The sequence below is a fragment of the Lissotriton helveticus genome, chromosome 5_1, assembly GCF_964261635.1.
Source record: "Lissotriton helveticus chromosome 5_1, aLisHel1.1, whole genome shotgun sequence".
In the NCBI taxonomy this organism is placed as follows: Eukaryota; Metazoa; Chordata; class Amphibia; order Caudata; family Salamandridae; genus Lissotriton; species Lissotriton helveticus.
Window position 1 is genome coordinate 1,040,564,124 of NC_136065.1, and position 13,985 is coordinate 1,040,578,108.

Below are 13,985 nucleotides of genomic sequence, written 5' to 3' on the forward strand. Positions count from 1 at the left end.
ATACAGTACCGTCAGACTAACTACGTCTTTTCATTAATAAAAGTAATTCTAAATAATCAGATTAGAAATGTACCTGTATAGGTGTCGATGTACCTTTAAATATGTAACTTCTCCTGATGTGGGGAAGTTCCTTTCTCTTAGTTTTCTGACGAGGCTACAGGGAAATACGCAGCGTTAGTTTTTACCGACTTTAAAAACAACTGATCAGGTAAATCTGTAGTTTCGTCTATGAGGGTCTAAGTGGACTTGAAAGGACACGTTACCCTTACCTTCTGGCATAATTTTCGGTGAAGCTTAACAGTCTGACGGCAAGAAACGAGGTCCCGACGGCTCCAATCATCAAAAAGCGATGTTACTGACGTTGGAAAGGGACGTGTTTATATAGCTGTCTTTAATGAGGTTATCTTTTTCAGCTGCGTGAGCATTGTCGTCATTGAGTATGCGACTAAGGTCCACATAGGATAACCAAAAACAAAAAACGGACTATTGCTTGATGTCTACGTTATAACTAAAGTAACACGTTGATGGGAATAGATATGAAAAACCAGGCTATTCCAACGTGATCAACATATCATATCGTGATCTTTATTAAGTATATCTTTTTGTTCGAACGTTGTCGTCATTAATCCTAAGACTGAGATCCGCATAGGGTGATCGAGAATGAAAAACAAAAAACGGACTATTCCTTGGTATCTGCGTTATAGCTGAAGTCAAACGTGAATGGAAATAATTATAAAAGACAGACTATACTGACGGGTTGACATACATGACACTAGTCCACATACGAATCCGACACCAAATTTAGACATCAAGAATAACTCAAGGTAGTGTGTACACTACATTGCATAACCTGAAGATAGGCTCCTATTTCATTTTAGCATATATAGAGCCCTATTAAAAATTCGCAATAAGGAGACAGTATCAGAGATATCTTTAATGCTAATATATGAAAGGTGCTTGCATCTATAAAATGTTACAGCTAACGGGTATTTCTCTCTTTCATTGATTTTAAACATTAAATAAGGGAAAACTATTTAAACCTCCTATAGAATTAGTATATAGGGTATTACAGTTTATGGGTACCTATATATACTATTAATCCTAAATATTGTTAACAGATTGCATTTTCCCACGGGATTTCACTATTGAGGCCTCTCCGAAAAGAATCAAAAACAAAAATCCAAAATACTTCTCTCTTTTTTCTCATCATTGCGCCCCCTTGAGAGTCAGGTATTTTAATTTTTTCAAGTATTTCAAGTATCCGCCACTTGATTTCTTTTGGACTATGTTTTTTTTCACACTACCTTGAGGTATTCTTGATGTCTAAATTTGGTGTCGGATTCGTATGTGGACTAGTGTCATGTATGTCAACCCGTCAGTATAGTCTGTCTTTTATAATTATTTCCATTCACGTTTGACTTCAGCTATAACGCAGATACCAAGGAATAGTCCGTTTTTTGTTTTTCATTCTCGATCACCCTATGCGGATCTCAGTTTTAGGATTAATGACGACAACGTTCGAACAAAAAGATATACTTAATAAAGATCACAATATGATATGTTGATCACGTTGGAGTAGCCTGGTTTTTCATATCTATTCCCATCAACGTGTTACTTTAGTTATAACGTAGACATCAAGCAATAGTCCGTTTTTTGTTTTTGGTTATCCTATGTGGACCTTAGTCGCATACTCAATGACGACAATGCTCACGCAGCTGAAAAAGATAACCTCATTAAAGACAGCTATATAAACACGTCCCTTTCCAACGTCAGTAACATCGCTTTTTGACGATTGGAGCCGTCGGGACCTCGTTTCTTGCCGTCAGACTATTAAGCTTCACCGAAAATTATGCCAGAAGGTAAGGGTAACGTGTCCTTTCAAGTCCACTAAGACCCTCATAGACGAAACTACAGATTTACCTGATCAGTTGTTTTTAAAGTCGGTAAAAACTAACGCTGCGTATTTCCCTGTAGCCTCGTCAGAAAACTAAGAGAAAGGAACTTCCCCACATCAGGAGAAGTTACATATTTAAAGGTACATCGACACCTATACAGGTACATCTCTAATCTGAATATTTAGAATTACTTTTATTAATGAAAAGACGTAGTTAGTCTGATGGTACTGTATCCTAAAGATTTTTCTCAACTGCTTTCTTTAGGGACCTACAAGCGCACGCACCGTACTCAGTGTTTTTAACCCTATCCTCGTGACGGCGAGAAACGCAAGTCGTTCTATCCACTTTACCAGGTACAAACTGTAGAATTAAGTAGAATGAGATTAACCAGAATATAATAAGATAAACTAGGTCACTTACCTTGTTCTTTGGTTCTTTTCCGTTTTTTTTTCTTTTGGCTTTTTAGACCCGGCTCCAAAGAACAATCACAATTTTAATACAAACCTTCTATATCAGAACAAACCCGTGCTCCTCTTATCTACTGTATCCTGATATTCAAAGTAGACATCAATTCAGGGTAATTATTTGTATTAAGCTTCCTTATCTTTGAGGTTGCATATATTTATTAAATTAGAAAGTGCCCACTAATAATTTTGACACTGTAATTATCATTTACTTTCTACACCTCTAGTGTCCAACTAGTTGTCTACCGCTCTGAATATTTCTGATCCTATAAAAGAAATGCTCTAAAGAAAAGAAATCATTTGAGGCAGCATAGTTCTCCTCCATCTAAAGGACAAAGATAGAAAGATGTTATTGGAGGAATCTATTACCTACTACCATTTCACCAAACGACAGAAAGAATAGCATTTATCAACTCTGATATAAAACTGTCAAATTCTTTTGTTTTGCCGCAGTTATAGTCCATTATTGGAGATATCCAAGAAAACGAAGTAGAATGTCTTTGATGAAATAGTTAAATGAAGCTACTAATTTGAAAATGTGTTGTTCTTAATCATGTTGATGTTGTCTTTTTGTTTTAAGAATTGTTTATAATTATTTGTTTTCTGTGTCTTAATTTTTTGTATTTATAGAACATATTTGGCTTCTCCAGAAGAAGGCCCTGGTCGCCGAAACGCGCGTCGAGAATTATTAGGCCATTTCTATTGTTTTAATGAATTTTTATAATGAGTTATGAATTATGTATGACATTTACAAATTCTTTTCCATGTTTCATTGCTTTGTTATTCATTTTATGTATATATAAATCTGTGTTAACTTTTTAATATATGTGTAAATAAATATCAGAATTTGAATTCATTAGTAGCTCTATGTTCCTTTTAAAATCTTATGTTGATCGTGAACTCTAATTATGATTGCCTAGGTTGTTATTTATCGATGAGTTGTTTTTCCCTGACCTAGGAATCCCAAATCCATTGTAATCAGGGGGTCCTTGATAACTATACATCACATACATTCACCCCAGTACAGAGATCTGGGCCTAAATCCATCTTTTTTTGCACTCCACACTACCCCAGTTCAGACATGGCAATATGAAAATCAGCCTTGACCCTGTGCCTCATGGGAACAGTCCAGCCCGAACTGCCAAGCCGTGTATTTCCTGGACCGGAATCAAGCATCCTAGGACCGGTTTCTGGCTATCAGCCGTCTTCAGCCAGGATAGCTTGACTCCAGTGGTGTGGAGAGCATGGGACTCACGTCTGAGCATACCCATCCCACTCGGGGTGACAAATGCAAAAACAACAGTTCATGGACAGAATGCAGAACAATGTCATACATTCACCACAGTACAGAGATCTGGGCCTAAATCCATCGTTTTTTTGCACTTACTCAACCTGTGGAAGATCAGAAGAGGACTGGATCTATTTATTGTCTGTGACCTGAGGAGAGGAGAGGAGAGCTGAAGGACTGAACCTGCTCCCTCTTGTACCCAAGACAAATAAGTGGACTCCAAAGATCGATAGGCTGACCTCCTATTCAAGACACAGGGCTACAACAAGCTGCAAGAGACCATTTCCTGGAAGTACTCAGTTGATCAATGACAACTGGACCCTGCTGCTGGCCTCAGCCTGGCTCCCTAAGAGTCTCTAAGTGCCTCCGCTGAGGTCCCAGGGTGGGCTTTAGTAGGGCATTACTATAGTGGAATGGGACCTAAGATATTTATTCAGAAGGTAAAATCTTTGAACAAGACAAACCTGGTTGGTGTATTCAACCTGAGCTTTGTCGTAGTCCGTCTCAAATTGCACCTCGAGCCCGGTCTACCACAATCTGTGGTCATCATTGGCGCATTGAGCTAGTGTTACTTAAAACTTTTTTAGAAAAAAGAAAATCATATGTTTGGTTCCCTTTATTGTATTTTTGCTATTTTGTATTAATTATCCTGTTTTTTTCAAATTCTGGATTTTTATAGTCTGGCATTCTGACTTTATTTATGTTTTGGTACTGAATAACAACTTCACACTATACTATATTAATTGAGAATAGTATTTAACTATACTACGCTAAGTTAAGCCTGTCTGCTCTGTCATAGCCACCAGGGGGTTGAGCTCAGGTTAATTTAGGGACAATGATGATTCACCAGGCCAATGGTTGTGACTGTTCCCACTGCAAATAATATTCCAGTTTCTTATAGTGCAGTGCCAAATGTTAAAATACAGGATCAGGCATAAAGAAGGCCTTGAGTGCCAATTGCACTTATAAGATTTCTGGGAATGTTCCTATTCACAATTCCAATTAAGGAAGCTCTGCAGCCTCAGCGCTCGTTTCAGAGATCTTGTTGCTGCCTCATTTTACACGTCTGAACCCCAGTACAGGAACTAAGCCCCAAGCATGACTATGTATGGCAGTAGCCCCATGTCTACCAGTTGGAAAGATCTGGTTACCTGATGAATAAAGGCAATAAGGGCATATTCCCCCCCCCCCCCACTTAAGAGCAGAATATGAAGGGCTCATGACTTTAAGCCAACGTGTACTGCCCACATAAAAATCTGCACATGCTCAATGCGGAAGCGAACAAATCATAATTATTAAAACTATAAACTTCCTCATGGACGTGGCCATGCTCGACTTTCAACAGGAAGGTGGGTAGAGAGACAGAGGAAAGGGTGATGCCAGCCTGTAATGAACTGTCCTGGCATTGGCTGAGGCATGAGCGCTACCCCAAAGAGTCAGTCATGCCTTGCCTTAGAACTCCCCTGTCTGCCCAGTCTATGTCCCATGCCTCTGCTGACAATATAGCAGTACCCAAATAAGTATGTACTAGGCTTCTTATTATGCTGTCATTTGCTTCAGTTTACAGGCCTATAGCATATCATGACTAATGTATTTCATGATGGCCAGGGTTCTAGGAGTGATCACTTGGAATGAGCTTCAGTGCTGGGTCCAGAGGTCTTTTCAGGTTGCTTTGCTATGGTCAAATATGGACTGCTTTTAGGGGGTTTCAGTAGACACACTCTTATAGGCATGGGATACAACATAGGGCGTATGGCTCTCTCTTCTCTGCCAAGTGCTGTGCCTGGGCTGTATCCTATTTCAGTCAAATCAGGCCTTCTTCGTACTAATTTGTGCCACGTATTATTTATCTGCAGCGTAGAACGGCAACACCAGTGTTCGTGGGGACATGGCTTTGCCCCATCTCATGCAGACATCCCCATGTCCAGCATAGTGCCATGTACCAAACCCAAGTAACAAACACTCTCTCACTAAATAAATGTCAGACCGACACAAACAAGATATTAAAAAGCTATGGATCAATGGTGAAATGTGGGATGGGACCAGCTTAAAAACGTTGCTGTAGAAAAAGTGAATATACAACTCTGAAAAGAAAACTGGATGAGTGCAATGGAAAATAAAGACTCCGAGTTGCTTGAAAGGAAGATGCTCGGGAAGGATATGGTTTGATCAGACACCTCTACCATAGAAACCAAGGATTGGAGTGGTTTGTGCTGGGAAGGGCTCCCATATGAGACATCACAACAAAGAAAGAACATGATTAGCACTGCAGACAGACACTTAAGAGACAATGAGAGAATGGCTTCAGGTGTGGGTCCATATGAAGCAATTGTCACATTACAAGAAAAGTGCACAAAAGCATTTTTCCTACATAAAATATTAGGTTAAGTACATTAGTGTAAAACAGAAACTTTTGATCACCACAGCAGTGAAAGGCAACCAAATCTTATTGAAACTCTAGCACTCCATAAAATCCACATTCCCTCGCATCATATATTCCACAAACCTATTTAAAGCCTTGCTGCCACATACACTCCTCCTAACGGATACACACAAATAGAATAATGGTGTTCATCCATCACTCCAAGACACACATTTAGGCCATGATCATGGTGACGACAAAGCCATTTGTAAACCGTCATCTGATCCACATTTCTAACCTACCTGATTCCCCAAATCAAGGGATGGATCACTAGTCACAGTCACTGTCCCGTTTTGAAGGCTCATGGGGCATTATCTGGGTGAGATAAGAGTATGTGAACAGCCTAAACTTTGGAGGCTTCTTTATCTGTCACTAAACTGTTTTTTGAAGGAGAGATATAGTTAACAGATACTCTCAGTTTTACTTATCATACGGATACGCACACCATGCGGTCCTTAGATATAGAGTGTGTGTTTTATGTTTTGTTTGTGTATGTTTTTGTATTGTCCCATCTCGCCGGCATAACACAGCACTGATTACCTATTATAACGGATAAAGATAAGAAAAATGTATCACAGAAATATATCACTTTTCTTTACAGGTCAACACTACATATGGTGCAGTTTAGATGTGTTATGCTATTTTAATTCTGTTTTTATTCTTCCAGAACCCATTCAGCAATATACCTACTGGGGTATAGTAAGCTGTGCATGTTACATTTATGTACACCACTTAGTAGGGACTATGTGTAAATACACTGTTGTTTTGATTTGAGCGTAGGAGGGATCTCTTCTAGATCCTGATGAGAAGCCAGGGGAGGGCTTAGAACCATGTCGACACAGGAGACCCTGCTCATTAAAGCATAGTATCTCCATCTCATTCCCCACTTATAACGATACCAGCTCAAAGGAACATTAAAATAAATGTTTTCCATGGAGCCAGGTATTTTTTAATTTTTCACCATTCACTCACTTCTGATCCTTCCACTCACACTCCTACACCACACATAGTATTGTTTTTCATAACCAGAGCTCCCACATAGTCGTAGATCGCAGCACACCCCGTCCCCAGCGGGAAGACCCCGATGATAAAGCATGCCACCAAGGGTCCTTTTGGTGGGTGAGAGGTATTTAAACAAAGCTGTGTGCTTTCCACCATTGTAGTAGACACACGTAGTCTGGAGGAATAATTCTATACTGTCCCATACGGGTGGATCCCTTTGTTTTTTGACAATATAACTTGAGGAGGACGTATCCACCTCTTCTGCTCTTTTGAGCATTACCTCTTCACTCCCTTCCTGTGTTATGCAAATATCTGACTGCAGAATAAAATACTGAGAAATTCTATATGCACCAGGACAGTTTCAAATGAATTTAAGTTCTATGTGCTTAAATTGATACTTACTTAATTAGGTATTTCATCCCTTCCCAAGTATCCTTGAGGGGCTCCAGGTACATCTCCAGTTTTTTATATGACACAACAAGGTTGAAAAGATCAAAAGCTTGACACTTAGAAGAGCCCAAAGATGGATCATACTGTTGATCGGTTGTTGTGGGACTTCCTTCTGGCCCGTTTCCACTTCCCACAGTGGCTCCATCTTTCTCAGTCACCAGCATGCTTATTTATCCTTATAAAAGAAGAAGATTGTAGCAAACTAATAAAAAAAACGTTAACACTAATTTATGTTTAATTTCTTTCCAATAAGAATTACTTTTTAAAAAATATCTGACCCCCCCTCACGCTTTCAACAACATTTAGGTATGGCTTCAAGTACAATTCCTTAAGGGTAATGAAAAGCTGGCATTCCAATAACACATAACTCAGTCTCAACATCTTCACCTCATAATCGATAAAAATCTATCTTCAACCTAAGCTTTCCTCCATTCACCTCAAGTGAGGCGCTTGTGCGCTGCTACTAAGCAGATCTTCGGGACGCTCATTGCACTTTACTAGCTCCAAACAAAGCTATGGCCACTTTTAAGCCAATTGTTAAAAGGGTTAGATCCGTTCCCATAGTGCAGCAGCATATTTTACAGCTTACAATAATACCATTTTTAGAGCACCTATTACCAAAAATCTAAAGAACGATGAAGAAAAAACGACACAGCTCAGGATTCCCTTGTCTATTCTAATTAGATTTATCGGAGAGTATTGCCACAATGCCAAGCTCGTTTCCATGGTTTGTAAGATATCTGGTGTATATTTTCACTAGAGCGGAGTATGCACTATCCTGTAGGGAGTTGACTTGAGATGCGTCAATCACAGGTTGCAGCGTATGCATAACAAATCATGGCAGCTCTTATGTCTCGACCCATTTTTTATTACTTTCAATTTAATAAAGATTTAAGCTGAGGCTAATGGCATACAAAACAAAGTTGACAAGTGCTGCATTATGGCATTAATAATAAATGTTAAAGAATAGCGAGACTCAATCATGTGTCACAGAAATATTAGAAAACATAACGAGATTGTACCATGTAGGTCTTGGAGCTGCAGAAAGACTTAAAAAAAATAATTTTCTGGGGCATTTAGGTAGAGAAATACTTACCTAGGAAATGCATGGTATTAGAAAAATCCAAGGGGTTACATTGGAAAACCATCCACTTTTGCAGTTCCTTTACTTTGAATTTTTTTACTCAATATTCTAGGGATGAACCAAAAAGGCACAATTCACCCGATTCGCTTTTCTGCAATTTTTGTTTCACTCAACCCTAGTGAGAAGGAGGTAGTGTTGTGGGAAGAAGGCGGAAGAGCAAAAGAAGTAGGTAGGGTACTCTGAGTGGAGTGTGAGTATTGGCAGAGAGAACGCATGGAAGTGGTAGCAAGCGAGGAGACTCTATATGGCACATGGTGTGCGTGTCGAGTCTGGTGAGAGGTAGAGGAAGTGGCAGAAGCAGACAGGGCAATGAAATGAAGGAGGTCGTGATGGTAAGGCCAAACTCGAAGTGTGAAGACTAATATTTCACTGGGAGGTAGGGGAGGATGAAGACAGCAGATGAAGCCGAAGCATGGAGAAAAGATATGCCTTGCCGCAAGGAAATGTTGATCTTGCTCCCTGTGAGTCTGAATCACCAGGGGGCGTCAGCGACTCACACGTAAGAGCTGACTGAAAGGCATATAGCTGAAGTATGCCTTGATCTGCCATCAAACTCAAACTTGCTAAACAAATTAAGTACTTTTTATTTTTTAAACGGGCATTTACATTACGAATACACCATCAACAAGGGAAAGGCAGGCTAAAAAAAAAGCGCATTTACATTATTTAAAAAAACGCTTAGAACACAACTCCCACAAGCTTTAGTAACATGACATAAGAAAATGGAACCTTCCTAAAACACAGACCCTCTGCAATGAAAAAAATAGTTCTCATGCCAAAGCTAAATACACTAAAGTGAAAGGATACAAGTAACAGGCCCATGCTCCATGGGAGGGAACAACACACAAGAAGTAGGGACATATAACAAAGATTAACCACATGTAAGCAAGCTTTTGCGAACAACAGTCTAATTAACAAATCAAAAGCAATGGGCGGGATATAAGCCCACAGAGTGAATACAGCATGTCTGGAAAAGACTGCGCATGCACTGCCTAGGCAACACCTAAAAAGGTGCTGAACAGTGGCGGCTCCTCCGCTAATGCAGAGGAGCATCGCCCCACTGCTCGTTGAGAAGTGCAAAAAAGAAAATGAAAATGATAATAACAAGAAGTTCTTATAATTTTCTTTTTCTTTGTGGGACACCAGTCAGGTTGGGTGGGGCAAGGCTGGGCTGGGCTCGCCACAGTCACAGTGAGCAGGAGTGGTTTGCACTCACTCCCTAAGTGAGCATGACGGTTTGGCCAGCCAAATAGTCATGCTCACATGGCATGTTCTCAATTGGGCTGTGTTACAGAAGCACTGACCCAAGCGGGCAGGCTGTCATTGAACACAGAAAAATTGTATTTGATTTTTTATTTAGGTTTTCGGTCACCGTATATGCAGGCTGTCAACAACAGGAATCGTACTTGTTCTTTGATGACGATAAGGTGGGCCTGTCACTGTGTGTGCAGGCAAACACACTGCTCTTCAGTCTTACAAGCTGCCCAAACAACAATGGCCGCTGAAGCATCCTAGGCATGATGACCTGCGTCTCCAAAGCTGCCGCACTAGGATGAGACCTGGTGCTCCTCTGCACATTATCTCTCTATGTGCTCCTCCTGGAGGCTAGATCTGCAACGACCCCACCACCTTTTTCCAGACTGCCCCCCCCCCCCCCCCCCCACCGCCTAGCGGACTTAGCAACGGTGTTCACCCTCAGCCACCCGAATCACGCCCAAGCCTGCCTCTTTGGCCCTCACAGGCAGTGCCAGACACCCCGCGACCCTTCCCCACAGAGACTGGACCCAAATTCTACCATAATGGTCGTGGAGCGGGGAGGGCGCACAAACAAAGACTCCTTCATAAAAACCTTTTGTTCAGACTCCATCTCACAGTCGTTCCAACAGAACCACATCACCCCCACCCACAGCAGAATGGATGGCAGCCATAGGGGACGATCAATCCATCACCAAGAACTTTCACCTCCAACTGGTCCAAGAGATTAAGGACATCGGGGTGAAAACCGTCCTTCAGCAACACCTCTGTGCTCTCCAGGGGGATGTTGATGACCGTGGGGACTGCAAGGTACAAACTGAACAAATGTTGGACAACCAATCCAAGGAATGCAAAGCCCAGCAACAACATTTTCTTCAACTGGGAGACCAACAAATTAGCCTGCAAGAGAAGTGTGACCCTTAGAAAACAGGTCAGGTTGCACGCAATCTTTTAAAAAGGATATAATCCATGCAAGCGCAGAGTTCTGGAGGCCCGTCGCCTCGACATGGGCGACCAGGAGCTCATAGTTGAATGTGGCGACGGCCGCAGAGAGATCTAAAAGGACTAGCGCCTGGGTGGTACCTGAAGGCATTATCCAGCATGTCATTTACAATTGAGAGAATGACCGCTTCGGTTGAGAGGGCAGGCCGAAAACCTGCCTGAGGGGGCATAGGCAAGGAGTTTGTATTCTAGGAATGAACAGAGGTGTCTGGCAACATGTGCTTCGAGCACCTTTGCATGTATGGCAGGATGGAAACTGGTCGATAGTTTTCAAGATAAATAGGTCTTCACCAGATTTCTTCTGAAGATGGACCACTATTGCCTCCTTGAAGGTGGGATCGTGCCTTGACTAACGGACTGGTTGAGAAGAGAAATGGCTGAGTCAGGAAGGGTGTGAATAGATTGTTTTAAAGATTTGGGGGGGGAGGGGGGCAAGCGTCATTTGGGGATCCCGACTTAACTTCTGACAGCAGTTCTGTGTAGGAATCCTTGCAGAGGAGGAAATTCAGATGGGGTACGCGGGTTCCTTCTATCGGGGGTACCAAGTTGGAGAAAGAGCTTGCCGGTATGCTGTCTTATATTGTCTTAATCTTTGAAATGAAGAAATAATTAATTAAGAGTGTCACATAAATTCTGTGCAGGAAGGAAGGGTATAGTTTATCTGACCGGATTAGATAATTCAGAGACTGTGTTAAAGAATTCATTTGACCTGTTCATCAAGTTTAATATTCTACTGGAAAAAGAATACATCTTGCGCATGTTTGATCAAACATTTATATCCCTTGGGACAAAGAGTATGCTAGCTTTTTTTCGGATGACTAGTTAGTCTGTCATTTGCGATCTGCACGATAAAGTACAGAGTTTCGCAACTTTTAGGTCATCAGTAAACCATTTAGATGCCTCATGGCGTCTCACCCACATGGATTTCCGAAGAGGGGGTTGAATGAGTGTTGCTGGCAGAGGATTGCCAGTTATTGATTTCTTCCTTGTAGCGATTTATGCTTTTGTCAGACTGGGGATTAGTATGCGCTAGTGATTCACAAAAGGAGTTGATGTCCACTCAGACTCATGTCCCATGTACTCATGGGAGGGCCACATGGCTGCACAATCCCCACTCAGACATGCCTACTCCTTCTCTGTTTTTTAACAGAAGCCACCTACAATGTCAGGAGGCTCAACAACCCTCCCAAGCTCTTAAGTATTGTCAGATTCTTACTCACGTTTCTGGAACGCCATGCAAGGATGAGAGGTCCCAACTTTCCCCGGTCATACCCAAGAGAGTCAAAGAACTACTCTGGAATAGTTAATAAGCAAAAGACAAGGAAAAACAAACAGAACAAACGAATCTCCAGAGACCCTGTTCCCAACAGATAAGTATATGGCACTTCAATAAGGAAAAATGTATGTGCAGCGCAAAAGCGGTGTTACCGTCTTGTTTGAAAGTGAATGCTGTGTCTCTTTTTGTTGCAGGGAATTCAGGTCTGCAGCACCGCGGAAACCATTGGAGAGGGATACCAGAACCGCTGAGGGATTCAAGAAACACCTGTGGTCGCGAAGAAAGGACGCAATGGGTAGAGGAGCAGAGACGCGAACGGCGATCCGTAAGCCCAGCAGGAGTGACCCGGAAGTGAGGCATGATCCCGAATACTAGAACACGAAGTGTTTCAGTGCGGGATCAGAGGAGTTTTTTACTCCTATACCGGTACCCGCAATTCATTGTGGCGAGACAGGCATTCATGACAAGTATTCTCAATGAGTTCTCCTCTCTAAAGTCTACTTCCTTCAGAAATCTCACCTTTAACATTCTGATACCGGCAGACTCCAATCCTGGAAATTTCCTATAAAATAGCACGCCTTCTCATGCACTAAAATGGCAGACATCACAATCCTGATTGCTCACACAGCACCCTTCATTGAGTACAACCATCGATCAAAGGTGGGTGTCAGGCATGTGGGTGCTGGTCAATGGATTTTGGGAGGGTACCCCTGGTGTCGATTACCATGCCTAACGTGGTAGCTCTTGTAGACGGCTCCCTTGTAACAGGAGGAGACTTCAATATACTCTTTGATAAACACCTAGAGCACACCATACTTGAGGCGGACCGGCTCCCCAGTCCCTCTCAGACATGGCCTGTCACCTTAACTCTCTTCTGGGGTGAGAGCGGGAGGTCGCAACGTGGATGCTGGCACCTCAGTGACACCCTCCATTGTGACCAAGTCATGATAGCAACAATCCAAAAGGCCTCGCCGAATACTTGCAACACATCAAGATGGGAGATAAGATAAACGGGTGGTCTGGGATGCACTCAAGGTGATCACTCGGGACATTTCATCCAGGAAGCAGCCAGACTCAAAAGCACATGCAACATCACTAGAACCCAACTGACCATTGAACTAACGACCCTCAAACAGCAACACAAACACTCCCCATCCAATAAGATAAGATCTGGGGCAAAGTCCAGGCAGTACTGGGCCAACTTGGTACACTAGAGATCAAGAAAGCCCACAACCTTCTGGCCCATTCAGGAGCATACATCCATGAAGGAAGCAACAAGCCAGGCACCTTACTGGTTTATAAACTGCGGGTCCTACAGTCATGCAAACAAGATAGGGGAAGTCAGGGTGGGCGGTGTGACTCATACCACGAGAGAGGGCAAGCTACAGGCTTTCTAGTCCTTTTACCAATTGCTCTACATGCTGACAACTTCATGCATCTCGCACAGAGTTTTTTTTGAGCTTGGTCAACCTTCCCAAGCGGTCAGCATCCACGGAGCTCGATGCCCCCATAGTAATGGGCAAAATTCTCACATCCATAGGCCAACTCAAGATCTCTAAAGCCCCCGGTCCAGATGACTTCCCACTGCTATACTATGAATGATTTGCACCCCAACACCTTCTGTTACTCGCAAACCTCTTCAACTCCTTTTACCAAAATTAGGGGGCATCCACCTCTATGACAGAGAACTCAATCTAGCTTATAGTCAAACCGGGCACAGACTTCAAACTGTGCCCCTCCTAGCACCAGATAGCCCTCCTCCTGAATGTAGACCTAAAGTTCTCTGCA

General features: G+C 42.2%; 1 protein-coding gene across 2 annotated transcripts in view; it reads right to left on the bottom strand.

Annotated features, from left to right (window-relative positions):
- Nucleotides 1-13,985, bottom strand: part of ZFYVE27 (zinc finger FYVE-type containing 27) — a 338,299-nt gene that overhangs the window by 286,869 nt on the left and 37,445 nt on the right. For both annotated transcript variants that reach the window (XM_078643569.1, XM_078643568.1), the window contains exon 2: nt 7,474-7,696. In XM_078643569.1, the coding sequence (XP_078499695.1) occupies nt 7,474-7,685 (212 nt within the window). In that variant the 5' untranslated portion in view covers nt 7,686-7,696. The remainder of the gene's footprint in view (nt 1-7,473; nt 7,697-13,985) is intronic.